Source organism: Zophobas morio, unplaced genomic scaffold (genome assembly GCF_036711695.1).
Source record: "Zophobas morio isolate AGI-343-1 ecotype UQ-CSIRO unplaced genomic scaffold, CSIRO_AGI_Zmor_V1 ptg000003l, whole genome shotgun sequence".
In the NCBI taxonomy this organism is placed as follows: domain Eukaryota; kingdom Metazoa; phylum Arthropoda; class Insecta; order Coleoptera; family Tenebrionidae; genus Zophobas; species Zophobas morio.
The window spans coordinates 275,823-300,646 of record NW_026972108.1 but is presented as its reverse complement, the minus strand read 5'-3'; the positions used below and the strand labels follow the sequence as shown (position 1 = coordinate 300,646).

Below are 24,824 nucleotides of genomic sequence, written 5' to 3'. Positions count from 1 at the left end.
TTAAAATGTAGAACTTTCTCGAGGCTTCCAAATGTCTTTTTTTTTAATGTGAAACCTTCTCGGGGGTCTCAACTGTCCTTTTTCAAAATATAAAACCTTCTCGGGGTCGCCAAGTGTCCTATTTTTTAATCTGAAACCTTCTCGGGTGTCCCAACTGTCTTTTTTAAAAATGTAAAACCTTCACGGGGACCCCAAATGTGTTTTTTTAAGAATGTGAAACCTTCTCGGGGGCCCCAAATGTATTTTTTATATGTGAAACCTTCTCGGGGGTCCCAAGTGTGTTTTTAAAAAAAAATGTAAAACTTTCTCCGGGGTTCAAACTTTTTTTTTATTGTAAAACCTTCTTGGGGGCCCCAAATGTATTTTTTTCATATGTGAAACTTTCTCGGGAGTTCAAACTGTTTTTTTTAATGTAAAACCTTCTCGGAAGGCCCAGATGTATTTTTTTTATATGTGAAACCTTCTCGGGGGTTCAAACTTTTTTTTTATTGTAAAACCTTCTCGGGGGTCCCAAATGCATTTTTTTAAGAATGTGAAACCTTCTCGGGGGTTCAAACTTTTTTTTTTATTGTAAAACCTTCTCGGGGGCCCCAAATGTATTTTTTATATGTGATACCTTCTCGGGGGTCCCAAGTGTGTTTTTAAAAAAAAATGTAAAACTTTCTCCGGGGTTCAAACTTTTTTTTTATTGTAATACTTTCTGGGGGGGGGCAAATGTATTTTTTTCATATGTGAAACTTTCTCGGGAGTTCAAACTGTTTTTTTTTAATGTAAAACCTTCTCGGGGGCCCCAAATGTATTTTTTTCATATGTGAAACTTTCTCGGGAGTTCAAACTGTTTTTTTTTAATTTAAAGCCTTCTCGGAAGCCCCAAATGTATTTTTTTATATGTGAAACCTTCTCGGGGGTTCAAACTTTTTTTTTATTGTAAAACCTTCTCGGGGGTCCCAAATGCATTTTTTTAAGAATGTGAAACCTTTTCGGGGGTTCAAACTTTTTTTTTTTATTGTAAAACCTTCTCGAAGGCCCCAAATGTATTTTTTTTTAAATGTGAAACCTTCTCGGGGATTCAAACTGTATTTTTTAAATGTAAAACCTTCTCGGGGGCTCCAAAAATGTCTTTTTTAATGTGAAACCTTCGTGATCCCAATTAGGTTTAATTCTAATATTTCAAAAATATCCGGAAAATGATTATTCTGCGTTGAAGGTCTATTGTTGGCAGTCTGTTGCAAATTATCTGTTAAATACTCTTGAATACCAACTTAAATTAATGTTTTTGTCATCCATGTCCCGTCTCGAGTAGATTTTAGGAAGAATTGCTGGTTGCATATTGTACAACAAATGGCGCCTAATTCAAACTTACCTGTTGTCTACCGCTCGACTTAAAATCTACTGAAACAACTACTTCTTATGAGACAGATTTACGCAGAAACCGATCATTTAAATGTAGTCATTTTAACTGATAGTAGAGTAAAATTATACGAGTAAGAAAATTAACAAACTTCATAACCTTATTAACGCAACCGTGACCTTCACCCAATCGACCGTCTTATGTTTTATTAAACAAAAAGCCACAAAGCCTCTAATTAGCATATTATGCAAACTTTCCATGAATAAAAAATGCAAAAAAGAACAATCAATAATTTTTCCGCTTTGTTCGTCCGTGCATTCAAAAACCAAGTGCTCTCCAGATAACACTCCGATAACAGCCAGAACATCGATTTTTGCCAGATCACCATCCGCTCTCCAGTCCTCCCCCAGCCCCAATCCCCCTTTTTCGAAAACTCCGGAACTCCGGGAGCGCGTTCCGGAAACAAACCCGCGACCTGTCAATTTCCGCATCTGTCATTCAAACGTCAAAACTGTCACTCCGTCGTGCTGCGTTTTTCAGCCGTTTCAGGACAACTCCCCGAGGAAATGTAACCGAGACTCCTCCAGGAGCCACTATGCCGGCAGTGATCCGTGCCCAGCAATGCCGCTCGGATTCCGCAGACCTAACCTCAAAAGGATGTTAGTGCCCCCTTGACCATGATGGAATACGAATATGCGTCGTTTCGCAGAGAGATTGACTTTCACAACCGATGCTGCGGCGGCATGCTTTGGTGTATACGCGATATTTGCGGCATTATTTGTGCAATCTTAACGTGGTTACTTATTTTGTATGCTGAGTTCGTAGTTATGTCGGTTATACTCATTCCAAGCCCGTATCCTTTTTACAGCGTAATCAATAGCGTTATTTTTCAATGCTGCGCTTTCTTGGCGTTTTCGTCGCATTTAAAGACTATGTTCACGGACCCGGTGAGTAGAGGCGGCGAGGGGGCGACGCGCTCACGGTTGGCTTGCAGGGAGCTGTGCCAAAGGGGAACGCCACCAAGGAGATGATCAAGCAGATGGGCTACAGGGAGGGCCAGGTGATATTCAAGTGCCCAAAATGCTGCAGTATTAAGCCGGACCGGGCCCATCATTGCTCGGTCTGCCAACGGTACAACAAACCACAACCAGCGGCAAATTCTGTCAATTCATTGTTAATTGACGGAATTTGCCCCCAGTGTGAACAGTTAATAATGGCGATTTTTGTAGTTGCATAAGAAAAATGGACCACCATTGCCCATGGGTGAACAATTGCGTTGGTGAAAACAATCAAAAATATTTCGTACTATTTACTGTGAGTGCGATTTCTCTCGTCGTCGTTTTTATTTTATCTCGTCGTTTCCAGTTTTATATCGCCGTTTTATCGCTACATTCGCTCTTCTTAGCTATCAATCAATTCCTCATGTGCATCCGGCACGAATGGAAGGAATGTACAACTTATTCGCCCCCGGCGACCGTGGTTTTCCTGCTCTTTCTCATCTTCGAGGCGCTTCTGTTCGCCATTTTTACGGCTGTCATGTTGGGAACCCAGGTCCAGGCGATTTGGAACGACGAAACTGGGATCGAGCAGTTGAAGAAGGAGCAAGCGCGCTGGGTGAAGAAGTCGAGGTGGAAAAGCATCCAAGCCGTCTTCGGCAGGTTTTCCATCTTCTGGTTCTCGCCCTTCGCCAAACCTGCTCCCAAATACAAAAACGAGATCGATTTGTATTCAGTATAATTTATTGACTGTTTTGTACGATTTTTAAAGTCTTTACTAAGTTGTCACTTGTAATAATTTATATGTAATGTTTTCCATGCACTCTTACTACTTAATAAAGTAAAATCGGCAAGGTGCAGTTTCTCGTTTTACCACAATTAAACATTAATCACGCGTTAATTACGAAATTTCGAATTTCACCCCACCACTTGTTCGAGTTTGACAAGTGACACTAGTGACAGCCACTGCTGCCACAACAAAAACACCCCAATAAAATAAACCTAGTATTATTCATAAATCGCAACAAATAACAATAAAATAAACGACGGTTTTGTGGTAAATTATACAAACTGTGCCCCCTGGTGGCTATTCACGGCCTCCTTCATCAAATAATACCAATCCTTGATTTTTGAGTGAACTAGCGCGTCCTTGAAAGCGTCGCAGCCCTCGATGCTACACAGGACCCCATACATCGCCAAATCGGCTAAATTCGGGCGCTCGCCCCCCATGAACTTCGCCCCTTTGGCTCTCACAGCCTTCATCCAGTGGTTGCACTCGTCATACAACGTTTGCCGGACGTCGTCCTTCAAACCATACTTTTTCTTCAGTCTTTTACCAATTAAGTACATGGCTGAGGCCCCCACGACTATAATCAGGTTGCGCTCCCACGGCGGGAAATTCTTATCCCACTCACCCACCTCCGAGAACCAGTTGAAAGCCTGGAAGGCTTCGTCGCGGGTGCGGTACACATTGGGGGAGAGGACGTGGACGAAGACCTCGTCAACCCATTTACGCCACTGTCGCTCATCACTGCAAACCCAAAATTAACCCAATTTTCGAAATTTCAATAAAACTGACTTGATTTGTTTAGTGATTGTGGGTTGCCCCAAAACCAGAAAATACTTGTTCATGATTTCACTCTTCTTAGCGCCGTCTTCGTCAATGTACGTGATATGGGGGTAACACTTGACGATCTCTCGCAGTTCTTTCTTGTCTTTAAGAAACGTGGAAAGGGCGGAGATTATCATGGAGCTGTCGTTCAAAGGTTGGTACCCTTGCGACAACTCAGCCACTAAAATCGGCACTTTCTTATACGTAGACCACTTGATTGACTGTCTCAGGACAGGATCCACCTCAACAATGTCGTACGAAATACCATAATAATCCAAAAAAGCGCGGACTTTGCAGCAAAACGGACACGTTTGGTACTGATACAGGGTGAGTTTTAAGCCCGACCGGTCCTCCGGGAAGTGTATCTGAAACCCGTTTTCACTAAAATTGAAATTCAAAATTTGACACAACCTTTCGACTTGGGGTGATTTCTGGTAAACTATCGACAGCCGGAATTGTGGTCTCTTCATTGATTATGTGCAACCGCGGCTGGTTTAGCTTGTGTATGGAGTACCCAGTGCCCACGAGAGCCCCCACCGTGACGCCGGCAAGCCCCAACTTGAACGCCCCTTTTAGGGTTTTCTTGGCCGAAAAATTGCGCACTGTAGTCGCCGGACTAAGTAAATTCTGGTGTATTTTCAAAAAAAAGCGGCTCTGATGCCGCAAACCGTGCGAAAAAAAAGACATTTTTGTATTTTTGGTCTAACCTCATTTGTCATATGTCATATGTCAATACTGTCACAAGCGCCCTCTGGTGGAAGATGGTTCACGCGAAGTGACAAGCATGGGGGCTGGTTAACCTATAAACTGTAATTTATCGAGTAAACAATTGATAGTAATGTGGTGGTTGAAGCGTGGGTGTTTTTTAAACGAAGCGGGGTGTTTTAGGGTGAAATTGGAGCGATTTGCGCAAGTTTGCAGTGGGTCGTGGAAGGCCGGTATGTTTACTTTGTTAGTAGCAACTGGGACCACTAGATGGTGTCTGTAGTCGTAGGTGGGGTAAATTTAAATTCAAACTGATGTTTTAGGCATAAAAAATAAAAACTTGTTTCATTACAACTCGTCGCCTGAGAACTTGTTTGAGCTACAGACCAGAGCGCCTTCAGGCCAATGTCGACTCTAAGCTTTCTCGATTTTTATAACGACTAAGTGAATACTTTTGGTACATATTTAGATGATTTTACATATTTTCTTTAACTAAGAATTAATTCTTTATTTGTGTTTTTTACTAGCAAAGCGTCTTAAACCAAGAATATTGTTGAAATCGTAATAACCCAATGGATTTTTTTCGGTTTAGTGACAATTTTTGTGGTTGTTTTCGATACACTGTATGATATTAACAGTGAGAAAAAAATGAAAAATTAAAATAATCGAAATTCGAAGAACTGAAAATCTAAAAATCGAGAAATCAAAAAACTTAAAAATGCGAAAAATTGAAAAATTGAGAGATTGAAAGATCAGAAGAACGAGAAATCGAAAAGTGATGAAGTCGAATAATCGAAAAATAGAGACATCGACAAACAAAAAGTTGAAAGTTGAAAAATTGGAAAAGCGGAAAAATCAAAAAACGAAAAATTGGAAAACTGGAAAAACTGAGAATCCGAAATAGGGCAAGATAAAAAATTGAAAAACTTATAAATCGAAAACCTGAACAATCAAATCTCCATAAATTGAGAATGAAAAATTTACAAATCGAAAAACTGAAAAACAGAACATCTAAAACCGGGAAGTCGAAAAATAGAAAGATTAAGAAATATTGAAAAATTAAAATATCACAAGATTGGAAAATCTAAAATTTAAAAATCCAAAAATTGAAAAATCGAAAAAGTAAAAAGGTAGACACATCGAAAAATCCAGAAGTCAAAAATAGAAAAACCCAAGAATAATTGAAATATTGAAAAATCTTAAAACTGAAATATCTAAAAACTGAAAAATCGAAAAATCAAAAAAGTGAAGTCGAAAAATAGAAACCTTAAAAAATCGAAAAATTGAAAAATTGAAAACCTGAAAAATCAAAAAATTAAAGAATTGAAGAACAGGAAAATCGAAACGCTCGAAGGTCAAGAAATGGGAAAATCAAAACATCCATTAATTGAGAGTTTATGAAAGTCAAATTTGAAAAATTAAAAAATCGAAAATTTGACAAAATGACAAAAAACAGAAAATCCAAAACGGGGAAGTTGAAAAATCAAAAGATTAAGAAATCGAAACATTTGAAAAATTCGAAAACTTGAAAAATTGAAATATCGAAGAACTGAAAATCGAAAAATGAAACATCAGAAAATCGAAAAATGTAAAATTCAAAAATCTAAAATTTAAAAACCGGATAATGAAAAATCGAGAAATTGAAACTCCCAAATTTAAAAAATCGGATAACTGAAAAATCGAAACATCGAAAAACTGGAAAATCGAAAAACCGAGAAATCGAAAAATAAAAAGATCAAGAAATCGTGGAGTCGAAAAGTTAAAAATTGAACAATTTATAAATTGAGAAATTGACAATCAAAATATCGAAAAATCCAAATCTCGATAAATCGAGAAATCAAAAAACTTAAAAATTCGAAAAATTGAAAAATTGAGAGATTGAACTATTCAAAGAACGAGAAATCGAAAAGTGATGAAGTCGAAAAATCGAAAAATAGAGAAATCGAAAAACAAAAAGTTGAAAGTTGAAAAATTGGAAAAGCGGAAAAATCAAAAAACGAAAAATTGGAAAACTGGAAAAACTGAGAATCCGAAATAGGGCAAGATAAAAAATTGAAAAACTGATAAATCGAAAACCTGAACAATCAAATCTCGATAAATCTGGAATGAAAAATTAACAAATCGAAAAATTGAAAAACAGAACATTTAAGACCAGGAAGCCGAAAAATCGAAAGATTAAGAAATATTGAAAAATTAAAATACCACAAGATTGGAAAATCTAAAATTTAAAAATCCAAAAATTGAAAAATCGAAAAAGTAAAAAGGTGGACACATCGAAAAATCCAGAAGTCAAAAATAGAAAAACCCAAGAATAATTGAAATATTAAAAAATCTTAAAACTGAAATACCTAAAAACTGAAAAATCTAAAAATCAAAAAAGTGAAGTCGAAAAATAGAAACCTTAAAAAATCGAAATATTGAAAAATTGAAAACCTGAAAAATCAAAAAATTAAAGAATTGAAGAACAGGAAAATCGAAACGCTCGAAGGTCAAGAAATGGGAAAATCAAAACATCGATTAATTGAAAAATCGAAAAATTGAGAGTTTATAAAAGTCAAATTTGAAAAATTAAAAAATCGAAAATTTGACAAAATGACAATTGAAAAACAGAAAATCCAAAACCGAGAAATCGAAAAATCTAAAATTTTAAAAATTAAAAACTCTAAAATTTAAAAATCGAAAAATTGAAAATCGGAAAAGTAAAAAATCGACACATCGAAAAATCCAGGAGTCAAAAATCGAAAAGTCGAAGAATCGAAATATTGAAAAATCCCAAAACTGAAATATCGAAAAACTGAAAAATAAAAGAAAAACTGAAACATAGAAAACCTGGAAAATCCGAAAATTGAAATATCCAAAAACTGAGAACCTAAAAAGTCGAAAAATTGAGCAAGCGAGAAATCCAAAAACTGAAGTCGAAAAATCGAAACCTTAAAAAAACTAAAAAATGAAAAATCAAAACCTGAAAAATCGAAAAATTGACAGTTTATAAATGCCAAATTTGAAAAATTGAAAAATCGAAGAACTGAAATGAAAAATCGAGAAATCGGAAAATCAAAAATTTTAAATATGTATTGAAAAATGAAAATATCAAAAAACTTAAAAACCTAAAATTTAAAAATCGAAAAATTGAAAAAACGACAATCTAAAACCGGGAAGTCGAAAAATCAAAAGATTAAGAAATCCAAACATTTGAAAATTTGGGAAACTTGAAAAATTGAAATATCGAAGAGCTGAAATGAAAAATCGAGAAATTGAAAAATCTAAAATTTTAAAAATTAAAAAATCTAAAATTTAAAAATCGAAAAATTGAAAAATCGAAAAGGTAAAAAAAATCGACACATCGAAAACTCCAGAAGCCAAAAATCGAAAAGTTGAATCAAAATATTGAAAAATCCCAAATCTGAAATATCGAAAAACTGAAAAATGAAAAAAAAATTGAGCAATAGAAAAATCCAAAAAGTGAAGTCGAAAAATTGAAACCTTAAAAAAATTAAAATATAAAAAATCAAAAACATGAAAAATCGAAATTAAAGAATTGAGGAACAGGAATATCGAAACCCTCGAAAGTCAAGAAATAGGAAAATCAAAACATGGATTAATTGAAAAATCGAAAAATTGACAGTTTATAAATGTCAAATTAGAAAAATTGAAAAATCGAAAATGTGAAAAAACGACAATTGAAAAACAGAAAATCTAAAACCGGGAAGTCGAAAAATCGAAAGATTAAGAAATCGAAACTTTTGAAAAATTGAAATATGGAAGAGATGAAATGAAAAATCGAGAAATCGAAAAATCTAAAATTTTAAATATTGAAAAATTAAAATACTCAGAACCTAAAATTGAGAAATCTAAAATTTAAAAATCGAAAAAGTAAAAAGTTGACACATCGAAAAATCCAGAAGTCAAAATTGGAAAAGTCGAAGAACAAAAATATTGAAAAATCCCAAAACTGAAATATGGAAAAACTGAAAATTGAAAGAAAAACTGATGAATCGAAAAACTGAAAAATCCCAAAACTGAGAATCTAAAGAATCGAAAAAGTGAAGTCGAAAAATCGAAACCAAAAAAAAAATCGAAAAATTGAAAAATCAAAAACCTGCAAAATCGTAAGATCGAAAAATTGAATAACAAATAAACTGAAAAATCCCAAAACTGAAATGTCCAAAAACTGAGAAATTAAAAAATTGAAAAATTGAGAAATCAAAAAATTAAAAGAGTGAAGTTGAAAAATCGAGAGCTGAAAAAAATAGAAAAATTGAAAAAACAAAAAACCTGAAAAATTAATTCATTGAAAAATGGACAAATAAAGAGTATAAAAGTCAAAAATTGAAAAATCGAAATATTTAAAAATCATAAAATTGAAGAGAAAAACTGAAAACCGAGAAATTGAAAAATTGAGAAATTGTAAAATCGAAAAATTGAAAAATCGACACATCGAAAAATCCAGGAGTCAAAAATCGAAAAGTCGAAGAATCGAAATATTGAAATATCGAAAAACTGAAAAATGAAAGAAAAACTGACGAATCGAAAAACTGAAAAATCCCAAAAATGAGAATCTAAAGAATCGAAAAATCGAAACCTTAAAAAAAATCGATAAATTGAAAAATCAAAAACTTGCAAAATCGTAAGATCGAAAAATTGAATAACAAGTAAACTGAAAAATCCCAAAACTGAAATGTCCAAAAACTGAGAAATTAAAAAAATGAAAAATTGAGAAATCGAAAAATCAAAAAAGTGAAGTTGAAAAATCGAAACCTGAAAAAATAGAAAAATTGAAAAACCAAAAAATCGGAAAAATTAATTAATTGAAAAATCAACAAATAAAGAGTACAAAAGTCAAAAATTGAAAAATCGAAATATTTAAAAATCGTAAAATTGAAGAAAAAAACGGAAAACCGAGAAATTGAAAAAATGAGAAATTGTAAAATCGAAAAATTGAAAAATCGAAAAAGAAAAAAAATCGAAACATCGAAAAATCCAGGAGTCAAAAATCGAAAAGTCGAAGAATCGAAATATTGAAATATCGAAAAACTGAAAAATGAAAGAAAAACTGACGAATCGAAAAACTGAAAAATCCCAAAAATGAGAATCTAAAGAATCGAAAAATCGAAACCTTAAAAAAAATCGATAAATTGAAAAATCAAAAACTTGCAAAATCGTAAGATCGAAAAATTGAATAACAAGTAAACTGAAAAATCCCAAAACTGAAATGTCCAAAAACTGAGAAATTAAAAAAATGAAAAATTGAGAAATCGAAAAATCAAAAAAGTGAAGTTGAAAAATCGAAACCTGAAAAAATAGAAAAATTGAAAAACCAAAAAATCGGAAAAATTAATTAATTGAAAAATCAACAAATAAAGAGTACAAAAGTCAAAAATTGAAAAATCGAAATATTTAAAAATCGTAAAATTGAAGAAAAAAACGGAAAACCGAGAAATTGAAAAAATGAGAAATTGTAAAATCGAAAAATTGAAAAATCGAAAAAGAAAAAAAATCGAAACATCGAAAAATCCAGGAGTCAAAAATCGAAAAGTCGAAGAATCGAAATATTGAAATATCGAAAAACTGAAAAACAAAAGAAAAACTGACGAACCGAAAAACTGAAAAATCCCAAAACTGAGAATCCAAAGAATCGAAAAATTGAGAAATCAAAAACCTGCAAAATCGTAAGATCAAAAAAATGAATAATAAGTAAACTGAAAAATCCCAAAACTGGAATGTCCAAAATCTGAGAAATTAAAAAATTGAGAAATCGAAAAATCAAAAAAATGGAATTGAAAAATCGAAACCTAAAAAAATTGAAAAATTGCACAACCAAAAAAACCTGAAAAATCAATTAATTGAAAAATCGACAAATAAAGAGTTTATAAAAGTCAAAAATTAAAAAATCGAAATGTTTAAAAAATCGTAAAATTGAAGAGAAAAACTGAAAACCGAGAAATTGAAAAATTGAGAAATTGTAAAATCCAAAAATTGAGTAATAAATAGGAGTAAACTGAAAAGTCCCCAAACTAAAATTTCGAAAAACTGAGAATTCGAAAGTTGAAACAGCAAGAAATTTTGGTCGAAACCGGTTAGGATGTGTATGAGATCACGAAACGCTTAGAGTCGACATTGGCCTGCGTGCGCTCTGGTCTGTAGATCAAACAAGTTCTCAGACGACGAACTGTAATTCGTGTGACCTGAATTAAAGTGAAGGAAACAGTAAGCAGCTTGTAATATTCTGGTAAATCTAGTGTCAATTTGTAGTAAAACGCGTCGTTAAAAATATTATGACATTTTTTCTAGTTAATTTTATTCCTAGTTAGAAACAAACACTGTTGCCAACATAAGTCGAGGAGTCCTCAACTGTCATTTAATTTAAACTATGACGCTTCTCCATGTTCTCTGTTTTAGGGTTGGGGGATGCATATGTTCCCCACGTGGTAGACAATGAAGAGGTTGATTGCTACAATTATTTTGCACCGGAAATTAAATCGAAGGAGGTGTTTAGTCTGATTTTGCCGCCCCCGAACATCACTGGGACCTTGCATCTGGGGCACGCTCTGACGACTACCATCCAGGATGTGATAGTCCGATGGTAATAATCACCGTGTTATTCTGTGCATCCGGTCACTGACAAATTTCGCCTTGTCAATAAAGTCCGTTTGTAAAAATAGCCCCACATTTTTTGCCAACCTTTCTCTCCCTGATAAATCGTCATCCCGTCCCTCGTTTCCCAAAACCCATGCTTGATTGATGACCGTCTCGCCTTTTTAATGGAAATTAATTAAATGTTTGTCCAGGAAACGGATGGAGGGTGTCGAATGTGTTTGGGTCCCTGGGATCGATCACGCCGGAATTGCCACCCAAGTGGTCGTGGAGAAGCAGCTCTGGAAGGAAAAGCGGCAGAGCAGGCACGACGTCGGACGGGAAGCGTTCGAGGAGAGGGTCTGGAAGTGGAAGGACGAGAAGGGCCGAGTGATAGGTTTGTGTTGGGATAATTAGAGAATTCCGTAATTTCGTTAGACGCGGCCGCTGGGTACCTTGACGTCGGCTTTATTTATTAAGGGCGTAAAGGGCGGGCTCGCGGCGGCTGATAATCGGAAATGAGGGAAGAAAATCGGGGGCGGAATGAAAGGATTTGCATTTCCTTGCTCAATTTAGGTAATAGAATTGTGAGGATAAGGCGGTTATTAAATTTGGGTCGCCGTGATGAGAGCGGATCGGCGGCGGAAACACGAGGCAAAAATGGTGTAAGCGATGGGATTAGAATTTGGGAGTTGGGAAAGCCACGTGAGGAACAAGTGGTGGAGGTGGAGGGGTTAGGTTGGCCACTGCAACGTCTAGCTCACGGCACGAGCTCTCAATATGTCCAAAGTGGTATCTAAAAAGCATTTTTCTGCGCCTCCACCATTCTTAAGCCAAAAATTTGCAAGTTGTCAGTTTTCTCGTGTTTTTCACATTAAACACTTTAATTCTCATAGAGGGTAGGTACGTCATTTGCCAAAATCAGTCTTATCTTATCAAATACTAGCCCCGCCCACCCGCCCTCTATTCTCTTATAAGGTATATTATTTGCCAAACTGAGTCTTATCTTAGCATGTATTAGCCCCGGCGACCCCATCTCTTCTCATTCTAACGACTGATTTTACTTCTGTTCACTTTGAAAACCTTTCGTTCAGACCAGATAAATCACTGAAATGGGGGCGGGGTGGGTGGGCGGAGTTAATTATATCTTCTTCTTTAGAGTGGGAGTGGGAACTAATAGGAGCTATACTGTTAAAAATAGTAAAAAAAACACTAGACATAACTTTTTTGGTACACTATTTGCTATAACATTGCAATATCGAAAAATTGAAAAATCGAAAAGTCGAAAAATCGAAAAAGCGCAAAATCGAGTAGTCGAAATTGAAAAAATGAAACATTGAGAAATCAAAACATTAAAATATTGAAAAGTCAATATCCAGAAATTATGAAGTCCAGAAGTCGAAAAAACTCAAAATTGAGAAATTCAAAATTGAAAAATTTACACTTAAAAAACTGATAAATAGTAATGTCGAAAGAAGAATCGAAACATCAAAAAAGTGAGAAACCTAAAATTTAAAAATTTTAAAAATTGAAAAATACAAAAACCGAATAATTCAAAAATCGACTGATCTAAAGTTTAAAATATCGAAAAACTGAGAAAACAAAAACTTGAAAAATAGATAAATCGTAAAACTAAAAAGTCTAAAAATCGAAAAATCGGGACGTTGAGAAAAAATATGGAAATTCAAAAAATTGAAAAATTCAAAAATAGAAAAAATCGAAGCACTGAAAAATCAAAAAATCGAGAAATCGAAATTTAAAAATTGAAACTTCGAGAAAACGTAACATCAAAAGATTGAGAAATCGAAAAGTCGAAAAAACGAAAAATTGAAAAATTTAAATTAAAAAAAAAATGATAAATAGAAAAATCGAAAAATGTAAAATCGAAATTTCGGTAAATCGACAAATCGGAAGATTATAAAATCCAAAAATTTAAAACCGAATAAGTGCGAAATCGAAAAATAAAAAACTGAAAATTTTTAAAGCGAAAAATCTAAAATTTAAAAATTCAAAAGACTGGAAAATAAAAAAACGAAGAACTGAAAAAAGAACTCGAGAAATCGAGAAATGGAAATTGAAAAACTAAAATATTAAAAAATTGAAAAATTCAAAACTGAAAAATTTAAAGTAAAAAATCCGGTATCGAAAAATTGAGAAACTGAAACATTGAAATTTCGATAATTCTAGGAATTCAAAAAAAATCCCAAAACTGAAACATCGAAAACTTGAGAAATTGAAAAATTGAAAAATCGAAATTTTGAAGCGAGGAATCGGGGAGCCGAAAAATCGAGAAGTTAGAAAATCAAAAAATCAATTAATCAAGAAATTTAGACATCAAAAAATCGAAAATTTAGAAAAGCCAAAAATTAAAAAATCGAAAAATTTAAAAATCATAAAACTGAAACATCGGAAAATTAGGAAACCGAAGAATGAAAAGAAGGAGAAATTGAAAATTTGAAAAACCGATAAATCAAAAAATAGAAAAATCGAAATCTCGATAATTCTAGAAATCCAAAAAAAATTCCAAAGCTGAAACATCGCAAACTTGAGAAATTGAAAAATTGAGAGATCAAAACATCAAATGATCGAAAAATCAAAAAATCAGGAAATCAAGAAATGGATTAATCGAGAAATTGAGAAATCGAAAAATTGAAAATATCAAAATTGAAAAATTTAAACTTAAAAAATCGATAAATCGAAAAATTGAAAAATCGTAACATCGAAAATTCTATAAATCTAAAAACAATCCCAAAACTGAAACTTCGAAAACTTGAGAAATTGAAAAATTGAACAATCGAAAAATTGAGAAATCGTAGAGCCGAACAATCCAGAAGTTAGACAATCAAAAACTCGATTAATCGCAAAATAATTGAGAAATCGGAAAAACGAAAAATTTAGAAATCATAAAACTGAAACATAGGAAAACTGAGAAATCGAAAAAACCGAAAAGTCGAAAACTTTTAAAAATCAAAAACCGAAACGAGGAGGAATCGAAAATTTGAAAAATGTAAAAGTAAAAAAAAGCAAAGATCGAGAAACCGAAACATCAAAAAATTGAGAAGGCGAGATTAAAAAATTAAAAAGTCGAAAAACCGAAAAATTGAGAAACTCAAAATTGAAAATCGATAAATAGAAAAATCGAAATTTCGGTAAATTGAGAAATCGAAAAATCATAAAATCGAAAAATTACAAAACCGAAAATTCTAATAGCGAGAAGTTGAAGAATCGAAACATCAAAAAAGTGAAAAATGAAAAATTTAAAAATTAAAAAAATTGTAAAATAAAAACAAATCGAAGAACTGAAAAATCGATAGATCTAAATAATAATCGAAAAAATGAAGAATCGAAAATTTGAAAAAAAGAGAAATCCTAAAACCAAAAAGTGGAGAAATTAAAAAATCTAAAAATTGAAAAAGCGAAAAACTGAAAAATCGAGAGAATGAAAAATCTCAAAACTGAAATATTGAAAAATTGAAAAACCAAAAAATTGGAAAAACGGAAACTCGAAAAATCGAAAAACCGAGAAATCAAAACATCAAAATGTTGAGAAATCGAAAAATTCAAAAATGAAAAATTTAGATTAAAAAGGACCAATAATTCGAAAACCGAAAAATCGAAACATTGGAATCTCGATAAATTGAAAAATCGAAAAACTGAAAAATCGATAAATTGACAAATCGAAAAATCTAAAAGCGGCAAGTAAGAAAAACCCAAAAATCGAGAAACCGAAACATCAAAAAAGTGAAAAATCTAAATTAAAAAATTCGAAAAATTGAAAATTAGAAAAAATCGAAGAAGTGAAAAATCGAGAAATCGAAACTGAAACATCGATAAATAGAAACATAAAAAGATCAAAAAATTAAGAAGTCGAGTAAGTCGAAAAAACCAAAGATTGAGAAATTGAAAATTGAAAAATTTAAACTAAAAAAACTGATAATAGAAAAATCGAAAAGTGAAAAATCGAAATTTTGATAAATCGAGGAATTGAAAAATTATGGAACTGAAAAGTTTAAAACCGAAAAATTGCAAAATTTAAAAAAATCGAAAGATTAAAAACCGAAAATTCTAAAAGCGAGAACCCGAAGAATCAAAACATCAAAAAAGTGAAAGATGAAAAGTTTATAAATTCAAAAAATTGTAAAATAAAAAAAAATCGAAGAACTGAAAAATCGATAGATCTAAACTTTAAAATATCGAAAAACTAAAGTATCGAAAACTTGAAAAACGAAAAATTGTTAAACCATAAAGTCGAAGAATTAAAAAAATCGAAAAACCGTGACGTTGAGAAATCAAAAATTCAAAATTGAACAGAACCAATAATTTGAAAAATCGAAACATCGAAATCTCAATAAATTGAAAAACTGAAAAATTGAAAAACCGAAACATCAAAAAAATGAAAAATCTAAATTCAAAAATTCGAAAAATTTAAAAATAAAAAAAAAATCGAAAAATCGAGAAATTGAAAAATGAAAATTGAAAAACTGCAACATCGAGAAATCCAAACATCAAAAGATCGAGAAATCGAAAAAACGAAAAATTGAGAAATTCAAAACTGAAAAATTTAAACTTAAAAAACTGACAGAAAAAAAATCGGAATTTCGATAAATCGGGAAATCGAAAAATTATAAAATCCAAAAATTTAAAACCGGAAAATTGAAAAATGAAAAAATTAAATATTTTAAAAATCGAAAAGCTAAAGAACCGAAAATTTTAAAAGCAAGAAGTCGAAAGATCGAAAAATCGAGAAATCGAAACATAAATAAAAAGTGAAAAATCTAAAAGCGAGAAATCCAAGAATCGAAAAATGGAGGAACCGAAACATCAAAATAAGTGAAAAATCTAAAATTTGCAAATTCAAAAAATGAAAAATAAAAAATCGAAGAATTGAACAATTCGAAAAATTGTAAAGTCATCAAATCTAAGAATCCCAAAAAAATTCCAAAACTGAAACATCGAAAATTGAGAAATCCAAATTTTGAAAAATTGAGAAGTCAGAAAATCAGAAAATCGATTAATCTTGAAATAATTGAGAAATAGAAAAATCGAAAATTTAAAAATGCTAAAAATTGAAAAATCGAAGAATTTATAAATCAGAAAATTGAAACATAGGAAAACTGAGAAATCGAAGAACTGAAACATCGAGAATTCGGGAATTCGAAATATCTAACATAAAAAAATCGAAAATTGAAATACCGAAACTGAAGATAAATAAGAAAACTTGAAAAATCGAAAAACCGAATATTAGAAAAATTTTAAAAATCGAAATCCATATTAAAAAATTCTAAATCAGCAAATCGAAAAGTAGAAAAATCGAAACTAGAAATCGGGTAATCGAAATTGAAAAATTGAAACATCGAGTTGTCGAAAAGACGAAAAACCGAAACATTCAGATTTGGAAAATTTAGACTTCAAAAAACCGATAAATGAAAAGTCGAAACTTCGAAATTTCGATAAAAAGATTAAAAATTTGAAAAATCTAAAAACTGAAAAACTAAACAACCTGAAAGCGAGAAGTAGAAGAATCAAAAGATAGAGAAGTCGAAACATCAAAAAAATTAAAAGTGTAAAATTTAAAAATCCGAATGCTTGAAAAATAAAAAAAATGGAAGAATTGAAAAAGCGATATTTATCTAAAATTTAAAAAAATCGAAATTCGAAAATAAAGATTTCGGAAAAGTGTGGAAGCGAACATTTGAAAAATTGAGAAATCATAAAACCGAAAATTCGAAAAATTAAAAAAATCGAAAAACTATGACGTCGAGAAATCGGAAATTCGAAAAATCCATAAATTGAAAAACATAAAAAAAATAGATCGGGAGACCAAAACATTGTAAATTCGAAAAATGGAAAAACCGAAAATGTAAAATTTAAGAAATTGAAAAGCTAACAAATAAAAAAATCAATTGAGGAACTGACAAAAATTCGAAATTAAAAAATCGATTAATTGAAATATCGAGAAAACGAGAAATCGAGAAGTCGAAATTAAAAATTCAAACATCAAAAGATCAAGAACTCGAGACGACCAAAAATTGAAAAATCAAAAAAATTAAAAATTGAAAAATCCAAACATCGAAATCTTGATAGATCCAGAAATCCCAAAATTGAAAAATCGAAAAGTTGAGAAATATAAATTTTGAAAAATAAAAAAGTTAGAAAATTCAAAAATCAATTAATCGAGAAATTGAGAAATCGAAAAATTGAAAAATTTAAACTTAAAAAACCGAAAAATCGGAACATCGCAATCTCGATAAATCTAGAAAACCCAAAACTGAAACATCGAAAAATTGAGAAATCGAAATTTTGAAAACTCGAGGAATCGGAGGTCCGAAAAATCGAGAAGTCAGAAGATCAAAAAATTAATTAATCGAGAAATTGAGAAATTGAGAAATTGAAAAATCGACAATTTAGAAACACCAAAAATTTAAACATCGAAAAATCGAAAAATTTATTAATCGTTTAGTACTGAAATATCAGAAAATTGAGAAATCGAAAAATAAAAAAGGAGAAACTAAAAATTCGTAAAAAGAAAAATTGAGTGCAATCGAAAAATTGAAAATCGAGAAGTGGAAAAATTGTTATTTTATCTAAAAATCTCGATGTCTAGGATGAAAATTTCACATTCATTTGAGACGATTGTAAGATGAAAACATCATTTTGGGGGGGCGGGTCGGTAATTTTGCATATTATCTGTCTAATAAAATCGACACAGACGGCTGATAGACAGACAGACAGACAAACAGACAGACGGAAACGGGAGACCTATTATATGTCTTATTAGAAGTTTCTGTTTGAGTAAATAAATGAAAATAGTACATCTTTTCCAGAAAATCAACTTCGCCGTCTCGGCGCCTCGTTAGACTGGAATCGCAAGGTCTTCACCATGGACCCCACCCAATCCAGAGAAGTAACCAAAGCATTTATCGAATTATTCGACTCTGGTCTAATTTACCGTGCCGACCATCTCGTCAACTGGTCCTGCAGCCTCCAATCCGCCATCTCAGACATCGAGGTGGACCACGTGGAGGTGGACGGCCCCACCCCAATCCCAGTCCCCAACTACGACCGCCCCATAGAATTCGGAACTCTCACTTACTTCGCCTACAAACTCCACAACTCAGGTACACCCAGAACCCCACAACCACCCTCATTCCGCATTCATCCCCTTTCGTTCCGCATTTTCTCTAATCTTTATTCCGACAGAGGAGGAGATCGTGGTCGCCACCACCCGCCCCGAGACGATGCTGGGCGACGTCGCCGTGGCCGTGAACCCCCGCGACGACCGCTACGCCCGCTATATCGGCCGTTATTTATGGCACCCTTTCAGGGCCGAGACGATCCCGGTTATCGGCGACGACTCCGTTGAACCGGATTTCGGGACTGGTATGTGCTTTTTATCTCTTGTTGGGCGACTCCGCCGCCGAATACATCACTTCCACTGTCCCGCTCCACCGAAACGTAATCTAATTGCGTGCAACGCAGTGTTGAACACATACGGCGTATTGTGAGTTATGCCCGGTTTTTATACGGCCCGAATTCATCATTTCCAGTGGCCACTAAGCCGGAGTGGTGTATCTTGAGGGCGGTTGTTGATAAATCGTGTTGTGGTTTGGGGTTTGTAACGGAATAAATAACTGTATTAATGCGAAAGGGCCATTACTCGGATTTGTGTTCTGGACAGGGACGGATTGGGAGATTTAGGGGATGGCCGTAATAAGATTTGGAGGGGGCAAATTGGATTTTCATTGTTGTAGTTAGTGAGGGTAATGGGTAGTCGGGGCGGAAACATTCGGGTTTGGGGAGGGTGGGGTGGGGCGGCGCGAATTATTTTTTGTGTGCTTGGTCGAAGCATGCTGGGTTTATGGTGATGTTTATGGTGTCGCGCAACAAAATGGAGGTGTGATTTAAATCTCAAAAAAAAATTAACAATAATTTCAACTTTTCTATTTTTTAATCTTTTTGACGATCGCAATTGGAGCGAAATTTGAGTGCAGTCGTCGATATTGCAAGCAACTACGAATCGCTGATCACCTCAATGGTTTCGATTCGACGTCAGAATTCCAAAGTCAGCGGCAACACAACAAAAAAGGAACACAAAAGCGGGAACACAATGCTGTTATTATTGTATTATAATTAATTAATTAACCCAATTGTTTAGAGACACTCATACTTTGTAAAGATGTATTTTCAAGTTTTATTGAATAAATTAGTATTATTATTATTCAGCATTATTGAGTTTTACTCACCCCCAATTCCCCCCGAACTGTACTAAAAATAAATAATAAAATAATTGTCTGGAAAATGCAAATCTGGATACAAATTTGGTGTGATTTTTATTTAGAAATTTAATTCGTCCTTTTCGTCCTTTTTCGTCCTTTTCGTAATTTTTTAATGTATTGCGCAACGTTTTGCAGCACAAAAAATTAAACAAAACATACACCATTCGACCAAATAACTGTATATCATAACGTAGATCGTCTGCAATGAGCGTGAACTCATTTGGTTGTGTGCCAGAATTATGAATTTATTCGACTGTTGTGGAATAAAGAAAAAAATCTCAACTGGCTCTACTATACTAAAGATTACTTGAACAGAACAAGTCGGATTAAAAAGTTTTAACAAAAAATCAGAAAACCAGGGTTTCATTGACAAAAAAAAAAGGCAAAAATGGTGATACCTACGTTTAAATAGCAATTTTTTTAAATGCCATTAATTGGTTTATTTTTGCTTTTTTTAGTGTTTTTTTGGTTCCCTCTTTTACCTTTTTTTTTGTCTTTTTTTGCGTTTTGTCTTGTTTTTTTGTCATTTGTTTAACCCGTCCTTGTCCATTTTTATATATTCTGTCGTTTGTTCCGTTTTTTGTTCCTTTTTTCTTTTTTGTTGTAGTTTTTGACGCATTTTTTTGTATCATTTGTTGTGTTGTTTAAGTCGGTTTTTGTTGTCGTTTTGTTGCATGTTTTGCCTTCTTTTTGTCAATTTTTTTTAATAATAAAAATTTATTTACGGTTTCTTCAATTTTTCGGGGTGCCATTTTTCGTTTCGCTTTTTTTTTGTCTTTTTTTGCGTTTTGTCTTGTTTTTTTTGTCATTTGTTTAACCCGTCCTTGTCCATTTTTATATATTCTATCGTTTGTTCCGTTTTTTGTCCCTTTTTTCTTTTTTGTTGCAGTTTTTGACGCCTTTTTTTGTATCATTTGTTATGTTGTTTAAGTCGGTTTTTGTCGTCCTTTTGTTGCATGTTTTGCCTTGTTTTTGTCATTTTTTTTTTAATAATAAAAATTTATTTAGTTTCTTCAATTTTTCGAGGTGCTATTTTTCGTTTCGCTTTTTTATTTCCGGTATTTTATCACTTTTTCGGTTTTTCTATGTGCTGATTTTATAATTTTTCTTTTTTTCAATTTTAGATTTTTCAGTTGCTCGATTTTTCAATTTTTCGTTTCTTCAATTTTTGATTTGAAATTTTCTGGTTTTCATTTTAAATTTGTAACTCGTTCACTGGTTCTATTTTACGATTATATAATTTTTCCATTTTTGAGTTATTGTTTTTTTATATTTTTTTATTTATTCGATTTTCAGTTTTTTGAGTTGCAATTTTTCAATTCCTCAATATTTAATTGTTCAAGTTTTGAATTTTTAGATTTTTGGGTTTTCCAATTTCTCGATTAATTCGTTTTTCGAATTTTAAATTTCCCGATTTCAGTTTTTCAATGTTTTAATTTTTTGTTTCTTCAGTTCTTCGATTTGTAATTTTTCGACTTTTTTTCAGTTTTTCCAGATTTTTTGGTTTTTCGATTTTTTATTTTTCAATTTTTTGATTTTTAGATTTTTCAACTTTTCAAATAAAAAAATGAAAAAATTGCAAAGTTGTAAAATAATTGAAAAATAAAAAATTGAAAAAAATTGATAAAGTATGAAATAAAAGCTTTGAAAAACCGAAAAATTTTAAAAATAAAGAAAATGAAAAACCGAAACGAAAAATTGAAAATCGAAAAATTCAAGGATGGAAAAATTCAAAAATTAAAAATCGAAAAATTGAAAAATAAAAAGATTAAAAATCGAAAAAATGCATCTTTTTTTCCCTTTTTTTTGTTGCATTTTTCGTTATGTTTTTGTTTTCTTATCGTGTTTTCTTCCTTTTTCTGAATTTTTCAAGTGTTTTCTTTGTCGTTTTTTCCATTTCTTCCATGTTTTTTGTCACTTTTTTTTGTTGATATTTTTCGCTATTTTCGATTTTGTGTTGTTTCTTGTCGTTGTTTTGTCATGTTTTTTGTTACCTTTTTGCTCTTGTCACTTTTACGCCTTTTTTTAACGGATTTTTGTGGCGTTGTTTTCTTCGCTTCTTGTCGTCCTTATTTTTTTGTTTTTTTTTGGTCGTTTATCATGCTTTTTGTCGCCTTGATTTATTCGTCGTTTTTTTGTCATTTTTTTCTTCTTAAAAAAAAAATTCTTACATTATTGTCGTGTTTTTGTTCATTTTTATGTTTTTTGTGTTTTTTTTAATCGTTTTCTTAGGACTTTTTGAAGCGTTTTTTGTATTTTTTCTTACAAATTTTGTAGTTTTTTTATTCCTATTTTAACGTGTTTGTAATTGTTTTGTTCTTTTTTTCGGCGTTTCTTGTCGCCTTTGTTTTAGACGTTATTTTTTGTTTTTTTTTTTGCATTTTTGTCCCAGCTTTTTGCCGATTTTTTGTTGTTTTCGATTTTTTTGCCATTTTTGTGGTCTTTTTTGTTCCATTTTCTTTACCCTTTTGTTTGTCTTTTTTTTGCGTTGTTTTTGTGATTTGTTTAACCTGTCCTTGCCACCTTTTTTGTTATACTTGTCTACATTTTTGTCTTTTTTTGTCGTTTTTTCTCGTATTTTTTGCGTCTCCTTTTTTTTGTTTCATTTATCAGTTTTCCTGGCATTTTTTGTGATCTTTTTTTGTCGTTTTTTTTTGCAGCCTTTTTTTTATTGAAATTTTTGTCGTATTTTTTGGTCATTTTGTGTTTTTTTAGTCGAGTTTTTTCGCCTTTTTTTTGTTAAATTTTTAACTCCGTTTATTGTATTTTTCTATTGCAGTTTTTGTCGTCTTTTTTAACCCTTTGTTTGTTGTTTTTGTCCCTTCTTGGCATTTTTGTCTGTTCCTTCGTGGTTTGTTGTATTTTTATCCACTTTTATGTTCTTTTGTCGTTTTTTCCCTTTTTGTCCTTTTTGGCAATTATATTTTTTTTGGTCCATTTTTTAGCAATTTTTTTGTCGATTTTTGTAATTTTTTTGTCGCGTTTTCCAATTTCTTTAGCCTTTGTTTAATTCTTTTATTTCTCGTTTTTTGTCACTTTTTCTTCTTACATTGCTGTCTTGTTTTCTGTCCATTTTTGTTTTTGTCGTTTTTTCCCTTTTTGTCCTTTTTTGATTGCAGTTTTTGCCCCTTTTCAGTGCTTTTGCTCTTGTCATGTTTCCCGCCTTTTTTTACGAATTTTTCTGGTGGTTTTTTGTTGTTTTTAAATGTTCTTGTTGTTTTCTTTTTGGTCGTTGCATCATGCTTTTTGTTTCCTTGTTTTATTCATCGTTTTTTTGTAATTTTTTTCTTCTTATATTGTTGCCGTGTTTTTGCCCATTTTTATGTTTTTGTGGTTCTTTTCTTTTTTTGTCGCTTATTAATCGTTTCCTTAGTACTTTTTTGAAGCGTTTTTTGTGTTTTTTGTTACAAATTTTGTGTTTTTTTTTATTCCTTTTTTTAACGTGTTTTTAGTTTTTCTGTTCTTTTTTTCGGCGTTTCTTGTCGCCTTTATTTTGACGTTTTTTTTTATTTTTTTTGCCATTTCTGTGGTCTTTTTTGTTCCCTTTTTTTCTTTTTTATTTGTCCTTTTTTGGATTGTTTTTGTTATTTGTTAAACCTGTCCTTGCCACCTTTTTTGTTGTATTTGTCTACATTTTTATTTTTTTTGTCGTTTTTTCTCGTATTTTTTGCGTCTCTTTTTTGTTGTTTTTTTTTTATCAGTTTTCATGGCATTTTTTTGTGATCTTTTTTTGTCGTTTTTTCTAGTGCAGTTTTTGTCGTCCTTTTTACCCCTTTGTTTGTTGTTTTTGTTCATTTTTTGCATTTTTGTCTGTTCTTTCGTGATTTGTTTGAGATCTTGTCACGGTTTTTGTTGTATTTTTTACCACTTTTATAATATTTTGTCGTTTTTTCCTTTTTGTCCTTTTTGCCATTGTATTTTTTTGTAGTCCTTTTTTAAGTAGTTTTTAGTCGATTTTTGTCATTTTTTTCTCGCCTTTTGCAATTTGTTTAGCTTTTGTTTTCTCATTTTGTCATCGTTTTTGTTGCCTTGTTTAATTCATTTATTTCTCGTTTTTTATCGCTTTTTCTTCTTACATTGTTCTTTTTTTTTTTTTTGGTCGTTGCATCATGGTTTTTGTTGCCTTCTTTTATTCTGTTGTTTGTCGTTTTTTCTTAATTTTTTTCTTACACTGTTGTCATGTTTTTTTCAATTTTTAAGTTTTATTTTGGCTTTTTTTTCTGTCGCTTTTTAATCGTTTTTGTGCATTTTTGTTGTATTTTTATCGCATCGTCTTTGTCCCTTTTGTTGTTACCTTTTAGTATAGCCATTTTTTGTCCTTTTTGTCTTTCGTTAATTTTTTCTCGATTTTTTTGTTGTGTTTTTGTCTCGTTTTTTTTCGTCTTCTTTGTACTTTTTGTCGCTTTTTTTGTTGCAGCTTTTGTCGTTTTTTTATTGCATTTTTGGACGTGATTTTAGCCTTTTTTGTTTTTTTTGCCTTTTTTTGTGGTATTTTTGTTCTCGTTTTTATCCTTTTTTAGCCTTTTTTCTTTTTTGTTGCATTTTTTGACGTCTTTTTTTGTTGTTTAAGTCGGGTTTTTGTCGTTTTTTTGTTGTGTTTTGCCTTGTTTTGGTCAATCTATTTAATTTTTCCTTTTTTTTTGTTGTTTTTTTGTTTTTTTGTCGTGTTTTGACACCTTTTTTTCTAAATTTTTCTATCTGTTTTTTTGCGTTTTTTCCTTTTTTCCAATTTTTTTGTGGTCTTTTTGTCATAGTTTTTGTTGCCTTATTTTACCCTTTCAGTTGTCGTTTTTGACGTTTTTTTTTGTTGCATTTTTGTCATGCTTTTTTGACTTTTGTTTGACCATTTTTTGTCATTTTTCGCATTTTTTGTCGGCTTGGTTTTTTACTTTATTTTTTAATATTCTTCTGCTTTTTTTTGTTATCTTTGTTTTTGAAGTAATATTTTTATTTTGTCGTTTTTTTATTTTGTCGTTTTTTTGTAGCCATATTTTGCTGCATTTTTCGTTTCATTTTTTTTCGGTTTTTTGTTTTTTTACTTTTGTTGTATGTTTGTCAATTTTGATGTGTCGTTTTCTCCCCATTTTTTTTTGTTTCTTATGGCAGTTTTTGATGTCTTTTTTGTTTAATTTTTTTGTCGCAATGTTATGGTCGGTTTTTGTCTTTTTTTGTTGCATTTTTTGCCGCGTTTTTTCTCTATGTTTTATTTTCCCCATTTTTTTGTTACGGTGTTTTTTTGTTTTCTTGTCTTGTTTTGGCACCTTTTTTTCTGAATTTTTCTATCTGATTTTTGTTTTTTTTTCAGTTTTTTC

The 24,824-nt window shown here is 31.7% G+C and overlaps 3 protein-coding genes across 3 annotated transcripts in view; 2 read left to right on the top strand and 1 right to left on the bottom strand.

The window, feature by feature from the left end:
• The first annotated feature begins 1,675 nt into the window (after window positions 1–1,675).
• Window positions 1,676–3,200, top strand: LOC135133273 (palmitoyltransferase ZDHHC3). The gene is made up of 4 exons (XM_064061619.1): window positions 1,676–2,298; window positions 2,346–2,482; window positions 2,581–2,665; window positions 2,717–3,200. The coding sequence occupies exons 1-4, from the start codon at window positions 2,029–2,031 to the stop codon at window positions 3,086–3,088; spliced, it is 864 nt and encodes a 287-aa protein (XP_063917689.1). The 5' UTR covers window positions 1,676–2,028; the 3' UTR covers window positions 3,089–3,200.
• A 138-nt stretch (window positions 3,201–3,338) lies between these two features.
• On the bottom strand, window positions 3,339–4,733 carry LOC135133265 (prostaglandin E synthase 2-like). Its single transcript, XM_064061606.1, has 3 exons — window positions 4,370–4,733; window positions 3,926–4,323; window positions 3,339–3,877 (listed from the first exon to the last, which is right to left on the bottom strand). Exons 1-3 carry the CDS (start codon window positions 4,643–4,645, stop codon window positions 3,409–3,411), a joined length of 1,143 nt encoding a protein of 380 aa, XP_063917676.1. The 5' UTR covers window positions 4,646–4,733; the 3' UTR covers window positions 3,339–3,408.
• Window positions 4,734–4,796: 63 nt separating this feature from the next.
• LOC135133257 (valine--tRNA ligase-like) overlaps window positions 4,797–24,824 on the top strand; it is a 98,916-nt gene continuing 78,888 nt past the window's right edge. Inside the window, exons 1-5 of the mRNA XM_064061595.1 lie at window positions 4,797–4,896; window positions 11,063–11,246; window positions 11,452–11,633; window positions 18,061–18,354; window positions 18,437–18,616. Coding sequence (XP_063917665.1) covers window positions 4,797–4,896; window positions 11,063–11,246; window positions 11,452–11,633; window positions 18,061–18,354; window positions 18,437–18,616 — 940 coding nt within the window. The remainder of the gene's footprint in view (window positions 4,897–11,062; window positions 11,247–11,451; window positions 11,634–18,060; window positions 18,355–18,436; window positions 18,617–24,824) is intronic.